The sequence below is a fragment of the Rattus norvegicus genome, chromosome 8 (assembly GCF_021556685.1).
Source record: "Rattus norvegicus strain SHRSP/BbbUtx chromosome 8, alternate assembly SHRSP_T2T, whole genome shotgun sequence".
Classification (NCBI taxonomy): domain Eukaryota; kingdom Metazoa; phylum Chordata; class Mammalia; order Rodentia; family Muridae; genus Rattus; species Rattus norvegicus.
The window spans coordinates 66496157-66509004 of NC_141541.1; the positions used below are offsets into that span (position 1 = coordinate 66496157).

A 12848-nucleotide genomic window follows, 5' to 3' on the forward strand; every position below is an offset into this window, starting at 1 on the left:
CCATAGATGGTGAGAAGCCTGGAGCATGGGAGAGCATTTGGTGACTATGTTGACAGTAAGGGGTAATGAGGACAGATGTAAAGGCCAGAGTTCCTCTCCCCTTAGAACTCGAGTCTCAGATGTGGTAATCCCTGTATACTCACTCTTGTCTGTGACATGTCTGGGAGGCTCTTAGAGTTGTCCTACCCTGCCCATTTACTTTCAGGTTGCACCTCTGAAGATCCATGAGCCCTGTCTCGGTGTGTCTTCTCCCTAGCCTCGCAGAAGTCTGCTCACTAACTGTGTGGTCTCAACCACTATGCAATCCAAGGTAGAAGGAGACATGTGACTATCACAAACCAATGGGCCAGAGGTGGTTTCTATGGCACTGTATTGTCTATGCCCTCACCCCAGTAGTCATCGATCCTGACCCCATAGTTGAAGAGTTGGCCTTCATCCAGTCCATTGAGGGTATGCATCCATTGTGAGTGTTGCTGTCCTTAGAGAAAGAAATCCTTTAATGCCTGAGGAACCTGGGGATGAGGAGAACCAGGAAGGTGTGATATGGACAGACACTATCAGATTTTGTTCTCACTCTAGTCTGTCCAGCTGGTGACATTCTCCTGAGTCCCTGGAGGTCCAGGTCTGCACTTGGACCCCATGGGAAAGACATAGGGAATGGGAAATGAAGGCTGTGAGCCCAGGAATCAGACTGCCTGAGGGCATCAATAGTGAGAAGACAGTGCAGAACGACGACATCTATAGGCTAGTGGGAGGGAACTTGGCAGAGTCTCTGTAGACAAGTGACTGCTATAGGCAGGGAAGGCTTCTTGGAAGAGGAAAGGAGGAGGAGGGGGGAGGAAGGGGAAGGAAGGGGGAAGAGGGGGGAGGAGGAGGAGGAGGGGGGGAGGGGGAGGAGGAAAAGGTGGAGGAAGGGGAGAGGAGGGGAAGGGAGGGGGAAGAGGAGGAAGAGGGGGAGGAGGGGGAGGAGGAGAAGGAGGAAGAGGGGAAGAGGAGGGGGAGGAAAAGGGAGGGGGAGGAGAAAAAGGAGGGAGAGGGGGGTAGGAGGGGGGAGAGGGAGGAGAAGGAGGGGGAGGGGGAGGAGGAGGGACCACTGCTCAGCTTACCTCCTTTTGTATGAGCTCAGAATAAACCACGCAGGCAGCGGAGATCAGCTCATCCGCATCAAGGTCGATAAGCTTGTTGCAGGCCTGGAGGGGATGGTGAGTGTGAGTGTGTGTGTGTGTGTGTGTGTGTGTGTGTGTGTGTAAGCAAGCACTCCTTGTGCCTTTGGGCACAGGCAGTACAAAGGTAAGAAAGCTACTCTCACAGCAGTTATTGGGGAGCACTTGAGGTTTCTACAACCTGCCACAGTGCCTGCAAATTGTATGCTTTGGGAATATAAACATAGCCTTCACATGGGTGTATTGGAAGCCCTGGGGTTCTGCTATGTCTCAACTTCCTAAGGTTTATAATTGGAGTACCATGTAAGGTGTTTTTGTTTCCTCGTACTTCAGCTGACTTTTAAATCACATCTAAAGAACATAGGCCCTTTTCTTCATGGCCAAGGGTTAATATCAAGGCAGTAGAGTCTAGTAGTTAGACCATTCAAGGCCTCAGTTTCCTCACAAGCTTACTTGGATGATTAAACCAGTACAGTCTCTGTCACTGTTGCAGGGCCTTTGAAAGTATTCTACTAAAACCCGTCAGCATGGTGTGCCATACTTCCTCTTATCACCTGCTCTCCTCTGGAGACAAAAGCTGCCATAAACCAGAATTGGCCTGCACTCTTTTGTGGGATGGGTACAGGGATCAGGCTCTAAGCTGGCAGGGGATCTGGCTAAGGGCACTCTCACCATGAGAATGGCGTCACCGCTCATACACTCCAGCAGCGCCTGCTCCCGCACCATCTGTAGCATGCTGTAGGCCACCAGCACCTGGAAGTTCCTGCAGGGCTTCCCTGTCAGCAGGACCTGTGGGCAGCCATCAGGCTTCAGCCCTGTTGCCTGAGACCAGGATACCCTGGGGGCAGTAAGCTACCACAAACCATAAACTCAGAACAGAACATAGAAAAACTAGAATTTGAATGAGGGCCTAGCAATCCAGGGCTGGTCTAAAATCTGCAGTAGGGGTGCTATATTCGATTTGGACTTGGAGGTCGGCAATCCAGGATGAAGGGGTGAGTCAGGCGGGAGTTGCATTATGGGATAGCACACAGTCAGGCTGGCAGTTGGGCTGGACCCTCTAGCTAGGCACAGCTGTGAGGCAGGACTGCAAGAGGTGGTGAGTTTGTTCCTAGAGAGGATCATCTGCTGGTGGCCCTAGGGACTGTTGTCGGGGAAAATTTCAGGTGTCCTTGGGGCCTGCCTTGTGGGGAAGCAGGTTCTAAGAGAAGCCAGCATTCTAGACAAGGGAAAGGCCAAGGAAGAGCAGGGAAGGCAGCAGAGAGCAGGAGAGGGTGGGAGCAGCTGCAGGTGCCTCTGTGCTGACTGCCCTATAGGAGATCAGGGGAGTCTGGCATCACGACTGATGGACAGATGCTCTAGCATTCTCCCGCAAGGGGGAGTAGGGTTGATAACCTAATTAAACTCCAAATGGCAGAGCATCATCCAAAGCCAGGAAGAAAGGGAGGCAGGAAAACTTGCAGCTTCTTTCCTAACACAGAAGGGGTCCCGTCTACCTTAAGTGTCCCCAGCTGCATGTGCCTCACCTCCCAGAGCCTCCAGACATCATCGAAGGATTTGAAGGCACGCTGGAAGCAAAGGCAGAACCATGGGAAGAGGGACTGCACAGCTCCCGAGCCCTTTCCTTCTGTTGGGAGAGAAGCAGGTGCTTAAGCCACCACACAACGGAGCACAGCAGACATAGGAAACATGAAAATTTCACCTGCTACTTTCCCAACAAGCCATGGAGTCCATTTGGAGCATAGGTTTAGCACCACAGACCCAGGCTCCTCCGTGTTGCTCCTCCCCTCCAGAGGATATCTGCTAGGCTGGGCCCTGGCCCTCCCATGGCCTACCTGCTGGTGTGAATAGTAATAGTAACTGTGGACCACTCACTGAGGTGGTCAGCAAACTGAGGGTCCAGTAAAGTGATCAGGTTGTTGAGCATGTCCAGGTTCTTGCCTACACCGATGTTGATGACACAACTGTGCTCCTGTAAGAGACGGGACCAGGGGATCAGTCCTCCTAGTTCAACTTGAGAGCATCGTGGAAGAAGGTCAACCTCTCAGTCCCAATTCTGAGAGGCCATGTGTCTGGTTCATCCACTTCCGTGTGTGTGTGTGTGTGTGTGTGTGTACGTGTGTATATATGTATGTATATGTGTGTATGTATGTATGTGTGAGTGTGTATGTGTGTGTACATATGTATATATGTATATGTGTGTATTATGTACGTGTGTGTGTATGTGTGTGTACGTGTGTATATGTGTATGTATGTACGTGTGTGTGTGCGTATGTATATATGTATGTATATGTGTGTATGTATGTACGTGTGAGTACATGTGTATATATGTATATGTGTGTATTATGTACGTGTGTGTGTATGTGTGTGTACGTGTGTATATATGTATGTATATGTGTATATGTATGTACGTGTGTGTGTGTGTGCGTGTGTATGTGCTGTCTCTGATTTGTGTGTACCCCTGTGCCTGTTTGCCGTGTGTACATCTCTGGGGCAGTCATGTATGTACTCATGTGCATCTTAACATGTAGGGGGGAGGAGGCGCTGCAAAGGTGTCCAGCATGTGGCAGTGACCCCAGTGATTAGGTCAGAGCTGAGAGGAAAAGTTCAGCAAGCACATCCTAGCAAAGAGAGGTCAGGTTGTGGGAAGCTTCTAGAAGGTGATAACATCTTTTCAGATAGCAATACCCTCATCCCGGGTACAGAGTAGGGTGTATCTGGTTACTACTGAGTCCTTCAGGGGGTCTGGACTATAGATCATTGGAGGGGACAACGGGAGGAGGCAGGAACTAAAAGGTGCCCTTGGAGGGCCTTGGAGGCCCTTGGGATATTGGACTGTATTCTGGAGACCTGGGGAGCCATAAGGGATCAGAAGGGAGATCTGTGTTTAGGAAATGAAAGGCCAGCAGAGGGTGCCACCACTGGGCCTGGTAAAGTGGGGCCCATAACAGCCCCCCTGAACTCTGAGGTTTCTACTGCTCACCCACTGACCTACAGGGTGTTTGGGGACTGGAGGACGTGTTTGAGGTGGGTGGTGGAGGGGAGGAGATTCGAGCCCTGCTCAGTGCTCACTGTTTTCTGCAGGAAAAACTGGAATAGCCAGAAGGTCTCGTGGTCGTGCTCTACCATCAGCTGGAAAAGCATCACCATCTCGTGGAAGCCTCGCTGGTACTCTGCAGGGGAGGGCACCGGTGAGGAAGAGCTAATGGACCATGGGCCAGCATCCAGGAAGGAGCCAGCAAGCCTGGGCTGGGGTTCCACCCGCAGCTCACCAGCCTTTGTATTGCAGACATAACTCAGCAGCAGGGTCTTCTCCAGTTTCTTCTTGTCTACAAGCACATTGCCCAGGGGATCTTTATCATACAGCTTCTGAATATCGTACACTAGGTTAGACAAGGGACAGGAAGCGACAGTCAGTCATCTCCAGCATAGAAAGCAGGGGCTGCTTCCTCTCCCTCCATAGAGGACAGGTTCTAAAAAAAAACCCTAGCAGGTGGCTACAAAGGGCATGTCAGCCCCCAGCACTCAATTCATCATCATACCCTGCTGCCCTGGGCTTCTCCTCGCCTTCAAATGCTCCTCCCATCCAATTCAGATCTGATTTAGTTCAAAGTCGTGGGGTGGGGAGAGGTAGGCAAAGCAATAGGGACAGCCGTGTCAGGGAAGCACACCTAGGAATGCCCATGGGCATGGGTGGTGGATTGACCCAGGTTTGGCTAGGAAAATTCCAGGCCAGAATCAAGGCAATTACCAAGCCCCAGGAGTCACCTGTGCCTGGAAATGACTAGGGAAAGAAGTGAATGGCACTTGCCCTCTCCTCTGCCCAGCCCTCCCTCCCTCTGCTCACCGATGTTGTTCCGAGTCTCCGTGAAGTTCCCATGTAAATTTTCCAGCAGGGGCTGGATTTTCTCATACATCTGGCACAAGGAGTTATAGTTCCTCCTGAGAGAACAGCATTGGGGCTGAGTAAGACCATCTTCCCCTTCTGAGAGGGGACAGTCTGGCTACAGCTGCTGCTGAGCTCAAGGGGAATAGGGTGGCTTTGCCCACCTGGTCCCCACCTGTGGTGCTTTCACCCATCTTAGCCTTAGTGGCCTTGAGTAAGTGTTCCCCAACATGAAGCTGGTACAGTGTGGAGACAACTTAATGTGGGGTGGTCTCTATGGTCCCCCTGTAGCACCAGAACCCTGGAATCACCACTTAACAGCCAAGTATTTGCAAAGGGATGTTGCCCTCCCTTCTCTAAGCCTCAGTTTCCTCATCTGTGAAGTGGAGACAGTTCTGGCACACACACACACCCCTCAGTTGGAAGGACTCATGCTGAAGGCTGAAATTTAGTCAGTCCAGTAACTAAGGGATGGCCTCTAAAAGTCATATCCTAAATGTAACCCCCTAGAACCTGTAAGATGGTCTTATTTATAGTCAAGGTTTTTTTCTATTGTGATTAAGAATCTCAAGATGAGATCATTCTGTGTTTTCTAGGGGACCTATAAATGACAATTGTCTTTATCACATACACACACACACACACACACACACACACACACACACACACACACACACGTCGGAAGGCATGTGTCCACTGAACCAGAGAGTGAATGGATGTAGCCTCAAGCCAAGGAAGCTTCCGTGGGAGGTGTGGAGAAGAACCTTCTGTCTCTCAGTGCCTTCCCAGGAGGCCAGCAGGCAACCTTGTCTTCTGCCTCCAGAATGCCAGAGAAAAAAATGTCTGTTATTGTCAACCCCCAATTGTAGCACTTTGCCTCAGCAATCCTGTGGGCCGTTCCTTTGGGCCCTCAGTACCTGGTCTGACACTCACATCCCTTCTGTCCTGGACTATTCTCTGCTGGTCCCTTGTGGAGCTGTCTTTTCCATAACCTGGCTGAGAGCTGCCTTGTGGCCGAGCTCAGCTTCTGCTTCAGACCCCCCAGACTTAGGCAGCCTAAGACAAACACCTCCAAGAAGGACACAATCCACTGTGGGATCATTCAGACCCAGCCCACCTTGAGCACTCACAGGTGAGGCCTGTAGTGAGTCAAAGACAAGGTGACTGGAGGACTTGGACTCTCCCCCAGTGTGCTCTCCACAGGGGAGAGAAGCAGCAGGCTCCATGCTCAGCAAGCCCAAGTCCCAGGGTCACAGAAGTGGCTTTGGGTGGCATTCCCACCAACATGCACCATAGCTGTTCTTTCCCTGTGCATGATGGCATTCCTATTCCTATAATGAGATCATTGTCACCACTCTGTGACCTGTACTGTGACCCCAAACTTGACAGTGGTGGAGACTGAGCCTTAAGCTGGGAAATTCACTCAAGAGTGTGATGTTGATGCTAGAACTTGAATTGAATTCTCTCCCAAACCTAAGACTATGCCAAGTTCAAAGGTTTCGTGCTACTCACTTACGAAGATCCTCCAGTCAATCGGGGCCGACTAGAGGAAGTGCCCTGCTTGATCTTGGCCTTGAAGCAAGGACAGAGTTTTGCATTTATTTATTCAGTGTGTGTGTGTGTGTGTGTGTGTGTGTGTGTGTGTGTGTGTGTGCCACATACTTGTGGACCTCAGAGGATAGATTGTGAGAGTCCACTCTGTCCATCCACTATGGGGTTGAAGTCAGATTGTCAGGGTCGGCAGCAGGTGCCTCTATTCTCTAAGCAACCCCACTGGCCCAAGGGTGGGGCTCTGGGAAATAGAGAATAGAGAGGCCAGTTGGGTGGAGGGAGGACGAGTGAATGAATGAGCCAAGAGCAGAGGGAGTCCAAAAGAGTGGTCAAGCTGGTGGGGATTCCGTGTGTTAGCTTTGTATTCAACTTGATACAAGCTAGAATCATTTTAGAAGAAGGAACCTTGATTAAGAAAATGTTGCCCCCCCCCATCAGCCTGTAGGTAAGCCTGTCAGTGGTTTCCTTGAGTAATGATTGATGTGGAAGGCCCAGCTCACTGTGGGAGGTGCCACCTCTGGGCTGGTTCTGGCTGCTATAAAGAAAGCAGATTGAGCAAGATGGGAGAACTGAGCCAGCTCCTCCATGGCCTCTGCATCAGCTCCTGCCTCCAGGTTCCTGCCCTGACTTCCCTCAGTGATGGACTGCAATGTGCGGCTGTAGGCTACAGGGTAAGAATCCTCTACAAGCTGCTTTGAGTTTGGTGTTTTGTCACAACAGTGATAACCCTAACTCTAGGGGAGTCCCTCAGGCAGCTGGTATGGTCAGATGAGGGAGCCAGGACTAGGAAGGGGATTGCTGTTTGAAATGTCGTCAGGAGCTGTCTAACCCAAGGACATGAGCAGTCCATACTGGGCACTAGAACAGATGTTGCCAGGGCAGAGAGGCAGAACCTAGACTCAGAGGCAGTTCAGTCATGGGGTTTTGAGGTAGCAGTGGATGGAGTGAAGATTGGGCCTAGGGGAAAATTTTCCTGTGCCCTCCACAGGTAGGTTGTGTAGAGAAGGATGGGGTTGAGAGAAAGGTGATAAGGGAAAGTGGGACAAGCCCCTGCCTGCCGCAGGAAAGGAGGTGCCAGCTTAACCCTGGCTATACCTTCTGTGTGTGCGGTCCTGTGTAGAAGCATCAGGGTCTTCTAAGAATGAGGGATCCACAAGAAGAAACCTGTATGCCCACCCCGCATCCCCACTGCCACCCGAAACCCCAAAACTACCCACTGAGAGAGGATCTAGAAGTCTCTACCTTCTGTTGCTGTCCACCATGAGCCGCTCATCCCGGGAACTCTGCCATGAGTAGTACCCTGTAAGGAACTTCCAGGCGTCTGCCCTCACGAGGGGATGTAGTCCCTGGGCATGGAGGTCATGAACTCTCAAGATGCCTACTCAGAGGGCTTTGCCCAGTGCCATGCCCAACCCCTGTCCCCTTGCCACCCCCCAGTGCCAGGGCAAGGCTGAGGGTAGCCTGGGGACCATACCCTTTCCAGGATGTTAACACAAATGAAGTCTCGTGACTTGGCCAAGTGACCGTTCTCATCGAAGAAGCTGTCCCATTCTGCCTTGTCAATGGGGGGGTTTTTCTTCTCCTGGCAAGAACAACCAGATGAGTCCTCTGCTTGAGTCTGTGGGCTTTCCTTTTAATGTAAGGTGGCTTTCAAACGCTAGGCTCTGGACTCTGTGAGGGACAAAACTCGCAGCCTCTGACTCACTTTTAGAATACTCTACTGGGAGGAAACTACTGAAAATAAGTAGGAAACGAAAATCCAGGATGGACAGTCATGTTCACTGTGCATAACTTACCCAAATGCAAAACGTAAATACCCTCAGTGCTCTGCAGTAAGGGAATAATTAAGTGAGCCATGTTTTATACACACTGTGTAATACCGTGAGGCATATAAATACATGGAAAACATATGAATGTTAACAGAAAAAAAAGCAGAGCACGCAGTTTGAAACTTGACATTCTCCCTATGCACCAGTGCCACCTCTCCATGTAATCTGTGGTCTGACACTAGGACTGTCCGTCTGCACGCTGGGCTCTCTAGTCCAGCCATGTCAGTGTTCACAGTACTACCATTTGTATACCATGTCTGCTATGTAGTATAAGAACGGTACCACATAAACTTGAACTTAAAAGAAACTGAAGGTTAGGCACGGTGGGACATGCCTGTAATTCCACCCAGCGCTCGGGAGGTAGGTGAATCAGGTTTAAGGATACCAAGGCCTACATAGTAAGTTCCAAGCTGTATGAAGCTACACAGTGAGACCCTGTTATGGTTTGCCCTGGAGTTCTGTATTTGATGCTAATTCCACTGCCCCAAGGACAGCTGCCTAGTCATATACTCCGGACTCAGGTGACATCACCAGAACCTTCTCCCCATTTAATTTGTAAAACACAGGTAAGGGCAGGAACAGGATAGAGGGAGGCCTGTCATTGGATGAGAAGGAAGGATGGGTGGGAGAAGAGTTTGAAGGAAGAGGAGGAGATGGGAACGGGAATGGAGGAGAGGAGAGAGAGTAGCCAGTAGACAACATGGCAGGTGACGTTAAGATTCTGCTCTGTGTATTTACAGGTTGTTATTAATGTTCTTAAGGAATGGATGGTGCTGGGCTTTGCATGTTTAGGTGGGCAATTTTATCTTATCAATTGGGTCAAAGGTTATTGTGCTGTGTGTTCTTTCATGTGTAGATTTAAGTGTAATGGAGTGTGCGGCGACTACTCTGGGCCACCACGGAGTTGGGACCTGTGCTTCTGGCATGGAAACCTGCCTTGGGATCTAGATAGGTAGAGAGATTGCTGACAGCTCAGAGAGAGGCCTTCGGCAGTGTGATATGGGACGGAGCAAAGCAAGTGAGAGGCTTTGCTGACTGAGATTAAGATATCTAGCAGACATCTTGGGGCACTGCTCGGTGCCAGATCTAGTGCAGGATAAAGACAGTTTTTTATTTTTTATATTTTTACAACAACAAGACCCTACCTCAAGAGCAACAGCAATGAAATAATAGCAAAAATACTGAAGAAAATACCTAGAAAACGCTCTCCATTAAAAACAAAAGTGGGGCTGGAGAGATGGCTCAGCAGTTGAGTACCAGCTGCTGTCCCAGAGGACCCAGGTTTGATTCCTAGCACCCAGATGGCAGCTCACAACCAGCTGTAATTCCAGCCTTTACTGGCTTCCTTGGGCACAGGCACATGTGCGGTACACAGATAGACATGCAGCCAAAACACCCATATGCATAAAATTTAAAGAAAAAAATAGTAATTTTGGTTAGGAGTGTAGCTCAGTCCGTAGAGTACTTGCCTAGCACATGAAGCTATGGGTTTGATCCCCAGAACCACATACTGGGTTCAACTACACACTCCTGTGGAGTCAGGATGACCAGAAGTTCAAGGTTGTTCTCGGCTAGGCAGTGAATTTGAGGCCAACCTGGGATACATAAGACCCAGCCTCAAAACAAAACCAAAAAGCTACAGTGATCCTCTTGAAACTTAGAGTGTAAATATGTCTTTTTCCTTTATAACGTATTTTATGTTTTTCTATGACTGTGCCGCTTTGATTAAGATAGAAAGATTAAGATAACACAGATTAAACAGTGCATGTGCTCTCTTTTAGCTTCCCCGAAAATATAAAGCAGCTGGTTGCAGGAATACTCAGATAAGATGTGCGCATGCCCAGCCTGTGTGGCAGGCACACATGTGTGCCACACACTTGTGCACCAGTAGTAAGGATGGTGCCTGAAAAACATTTACAAAATGACAACTAAGGGTGAGGCCGTGGGGTAAGCAAAAGGTCCCTCTCCCCAGGTGCCACACTGCAGAAGGGTGAGCTGCTGGGAACCCAACTGACTGCTGGCCAGAGCTGTCCCCATCCTTCTAATAAATGGATGTGTAGACGGCACAGGACTCTAAATTAAATCTGTATTCAAATCACTGGAGGGTCTTCTGGTTCAGAAAGTTTGGGGGAAGCAGACTATAGAGATGCATTCCTAACAGTTTCCTGGGTGACCAAGGCAGTGCCTCGCAGACTGAGGGAAAAGCTAGCTGTCAAGTAAGTAGGAAAACATTTGACTCCAAAAGGAACAGGGAGCCACTGACTGCAGGCACGTCAGTTTCCCTTTGTGTAGGTCACATGGGTGTGTGTGTGTGTGTGTGTGTGTGTGTGTGTGTGTGTGTGTGTGTGTGCCTGTGTGTATCCATATTTGCACATATGTGGGCACATATAAGTACATGTGAAGGCCTGAGGTTGATGCTGGGAATTATCTTTGATTGCCTATTCAACCTTATTCAATGAGGCAAGGTCTCTCAATCAAACCTAGAGATCACTGATATGGCTAAGTTACCCCTAGTCAGCTTGCTCTTGGCATCCCGTGGCTCTGCCTTCTGAGACTGGAGCTACAGGGGAGCCACCACACCCACTCAACATTCCACATGGGGTCTGGGACCCGAACTTGGTGCTTACGTTTACAAGGAAAGTGCTTTAGGGCTGAGCCGTCTCCCTAGACTGACACCCTTCTTTAATAACACACACACACATTATCTGCTGGGCCAACACTGAAAAATGGGGTACTAGGGGGTACGGGCAACTCTGACAGCAGACTGTCCATGGGAATAAGCTGGTGATCAGCTCTATACTGGGACGGTCACAAATCAATGTGTCACTGGTCAACACTGCTGCCTGGGTCTGGAGAGCAGTTCTACCACTGGCTGGATACCTGTCAGGATGTGAAGTCTCCAGGTCTTTTTCCTCACTTATCAAATGATAATAGCCCCATCACATCTCATCTCAGAGGGCTGTAAACAAAGCACTTATAACACCATCTGTACATTCCGACTGCTGTAGGCAGTTTAACACCATCATCACCACCACCACCACCACCATCATCATCACCATCATCATCATCATCACCACCACCATCATCATCACTATCATCATCACCACCACCACTACCATCACCATAATCACCACCACCACCACCATCATCACCACCACCACCACCATCATCATCACCACCACCACCGTCGTTGTCATCGTCGTCGTCGTCGTCATCATCATCATCATTATTAGCCTTCTCTAAACTTGGCGAATGGGAGAAATATAGAAAAAAATATTCACGGCTTGGTGATCATCTGCAGTAAACCTGTAGCATTTAAACCTCAAGTGTTCATTTTGCATTTTTATGTATTGCCTTATTAATCACATGACAAATGGGTCCTGAGATTGGTTAAGGTCATTGTAATTAGTTATGATTTTGAAAAATAGTGCGTGGAAAATTTTCATGACTCAGGTGGACCTGAATAGTTTATTAACTGGGCTTGGGAACCTAGTAACAGACGCTCTACTGCCACCTGGTGGCAACATACCAAAATTGTTGGCAACAGCGCCAAAGAAAACTCAGCCAGAGGCTGAGCAACTCTAAAACTCAACAAATTTAGAATGGGGAGGAAGTCATATGAGTTCTAAGACACCCACCCCCAATAAGGTAAAAAGGGATGTAGATGTCTAACCTGTGGCTGGTGTTGAAGGGAAGTGGCCCTTGCTCCCCCTTCTATGACCTTCCATAGCCTTCCCATTCAGCAGGACAAGGTCCCACTATAAACCAGAGGATGGGGAGACAGGCACTAGGGACTGGTGAACATGTGTCCATCAGGTATGGTGGCATATGCTTATAATATTAGCACTCAGAAAGTTGAGGCAAAAGGACCACAAGTTCAAGGCCAGCCTGGGCAGCACAGAGAGATCTTATCTCAAATCAAATCAAAGAACATACCAGAATGAAGGTGGCTGACCGCCTGGCAGAGAGGCTGTTTTCTGGAGAAAGGGTGGTCATGTTCCCCTCTTGATGCCTTGGGAGTAGCCTGTGTCCAGCACTTCCCAAGGATCCCTAGTGATTAGGGAGCCAGGGAAAGGGGGACTTCCTTTTAAGAGATGAATTGCATTCCCCAAAGGAATTGGGCCTCTCTTAACTTCCCACATTTGAACAAATCCAGCTATATGAGTGTCACAAGGCCCTAGAACTGCCATCACAATGACCTCGGAACACACATAGAAGCCGAGGAGTAAATCTACAGACCACCGCCTCCCCAAATTATAGTGTACACAGGTTATACATTGGAGGTTGAGTTAATGGATCCAGTGGGCTGAGCTAACCAAGATGGCCTTCCTGGAGGATGTGGGCTACTACTCCATATCTCTGACCATTATTTTACCAGACCAGTTCCAGAGCTCATAATAACTACAGTCAGAACCTCAG

The 12848-nt window shown here is 49.4% G+C and overlaps 1 protein-coding gene across 1 annotated transcript; it reads right to left on the reverse strand.

Moving 5' to 3' along the window:
- Positions 1-353: 353 nt before the first annotated feature.
- Tbc1d21 (TBC1 domain family, member 21) lies at positions 354-12510 on the reverse strand. The gene is given in 11 exon segments (NM_001014210.1): positions 354-512; positions 1107-1190; positions 1836-1952; positions 2690-2790; positions 3039-3135; positions 4236-4336; positions 4436-4546; positions 5011-5105; positions 7843-7946; positions 8075-8182; positions 12366-12510. Coding segments are annotated over 11 exon segments (1011 nt in total). The 5' UTR covers positions 12426-12510; the 3' UTR covers positions 354-479.
- Positions 12511-12848: the final 338 nt, after the last annotated feature.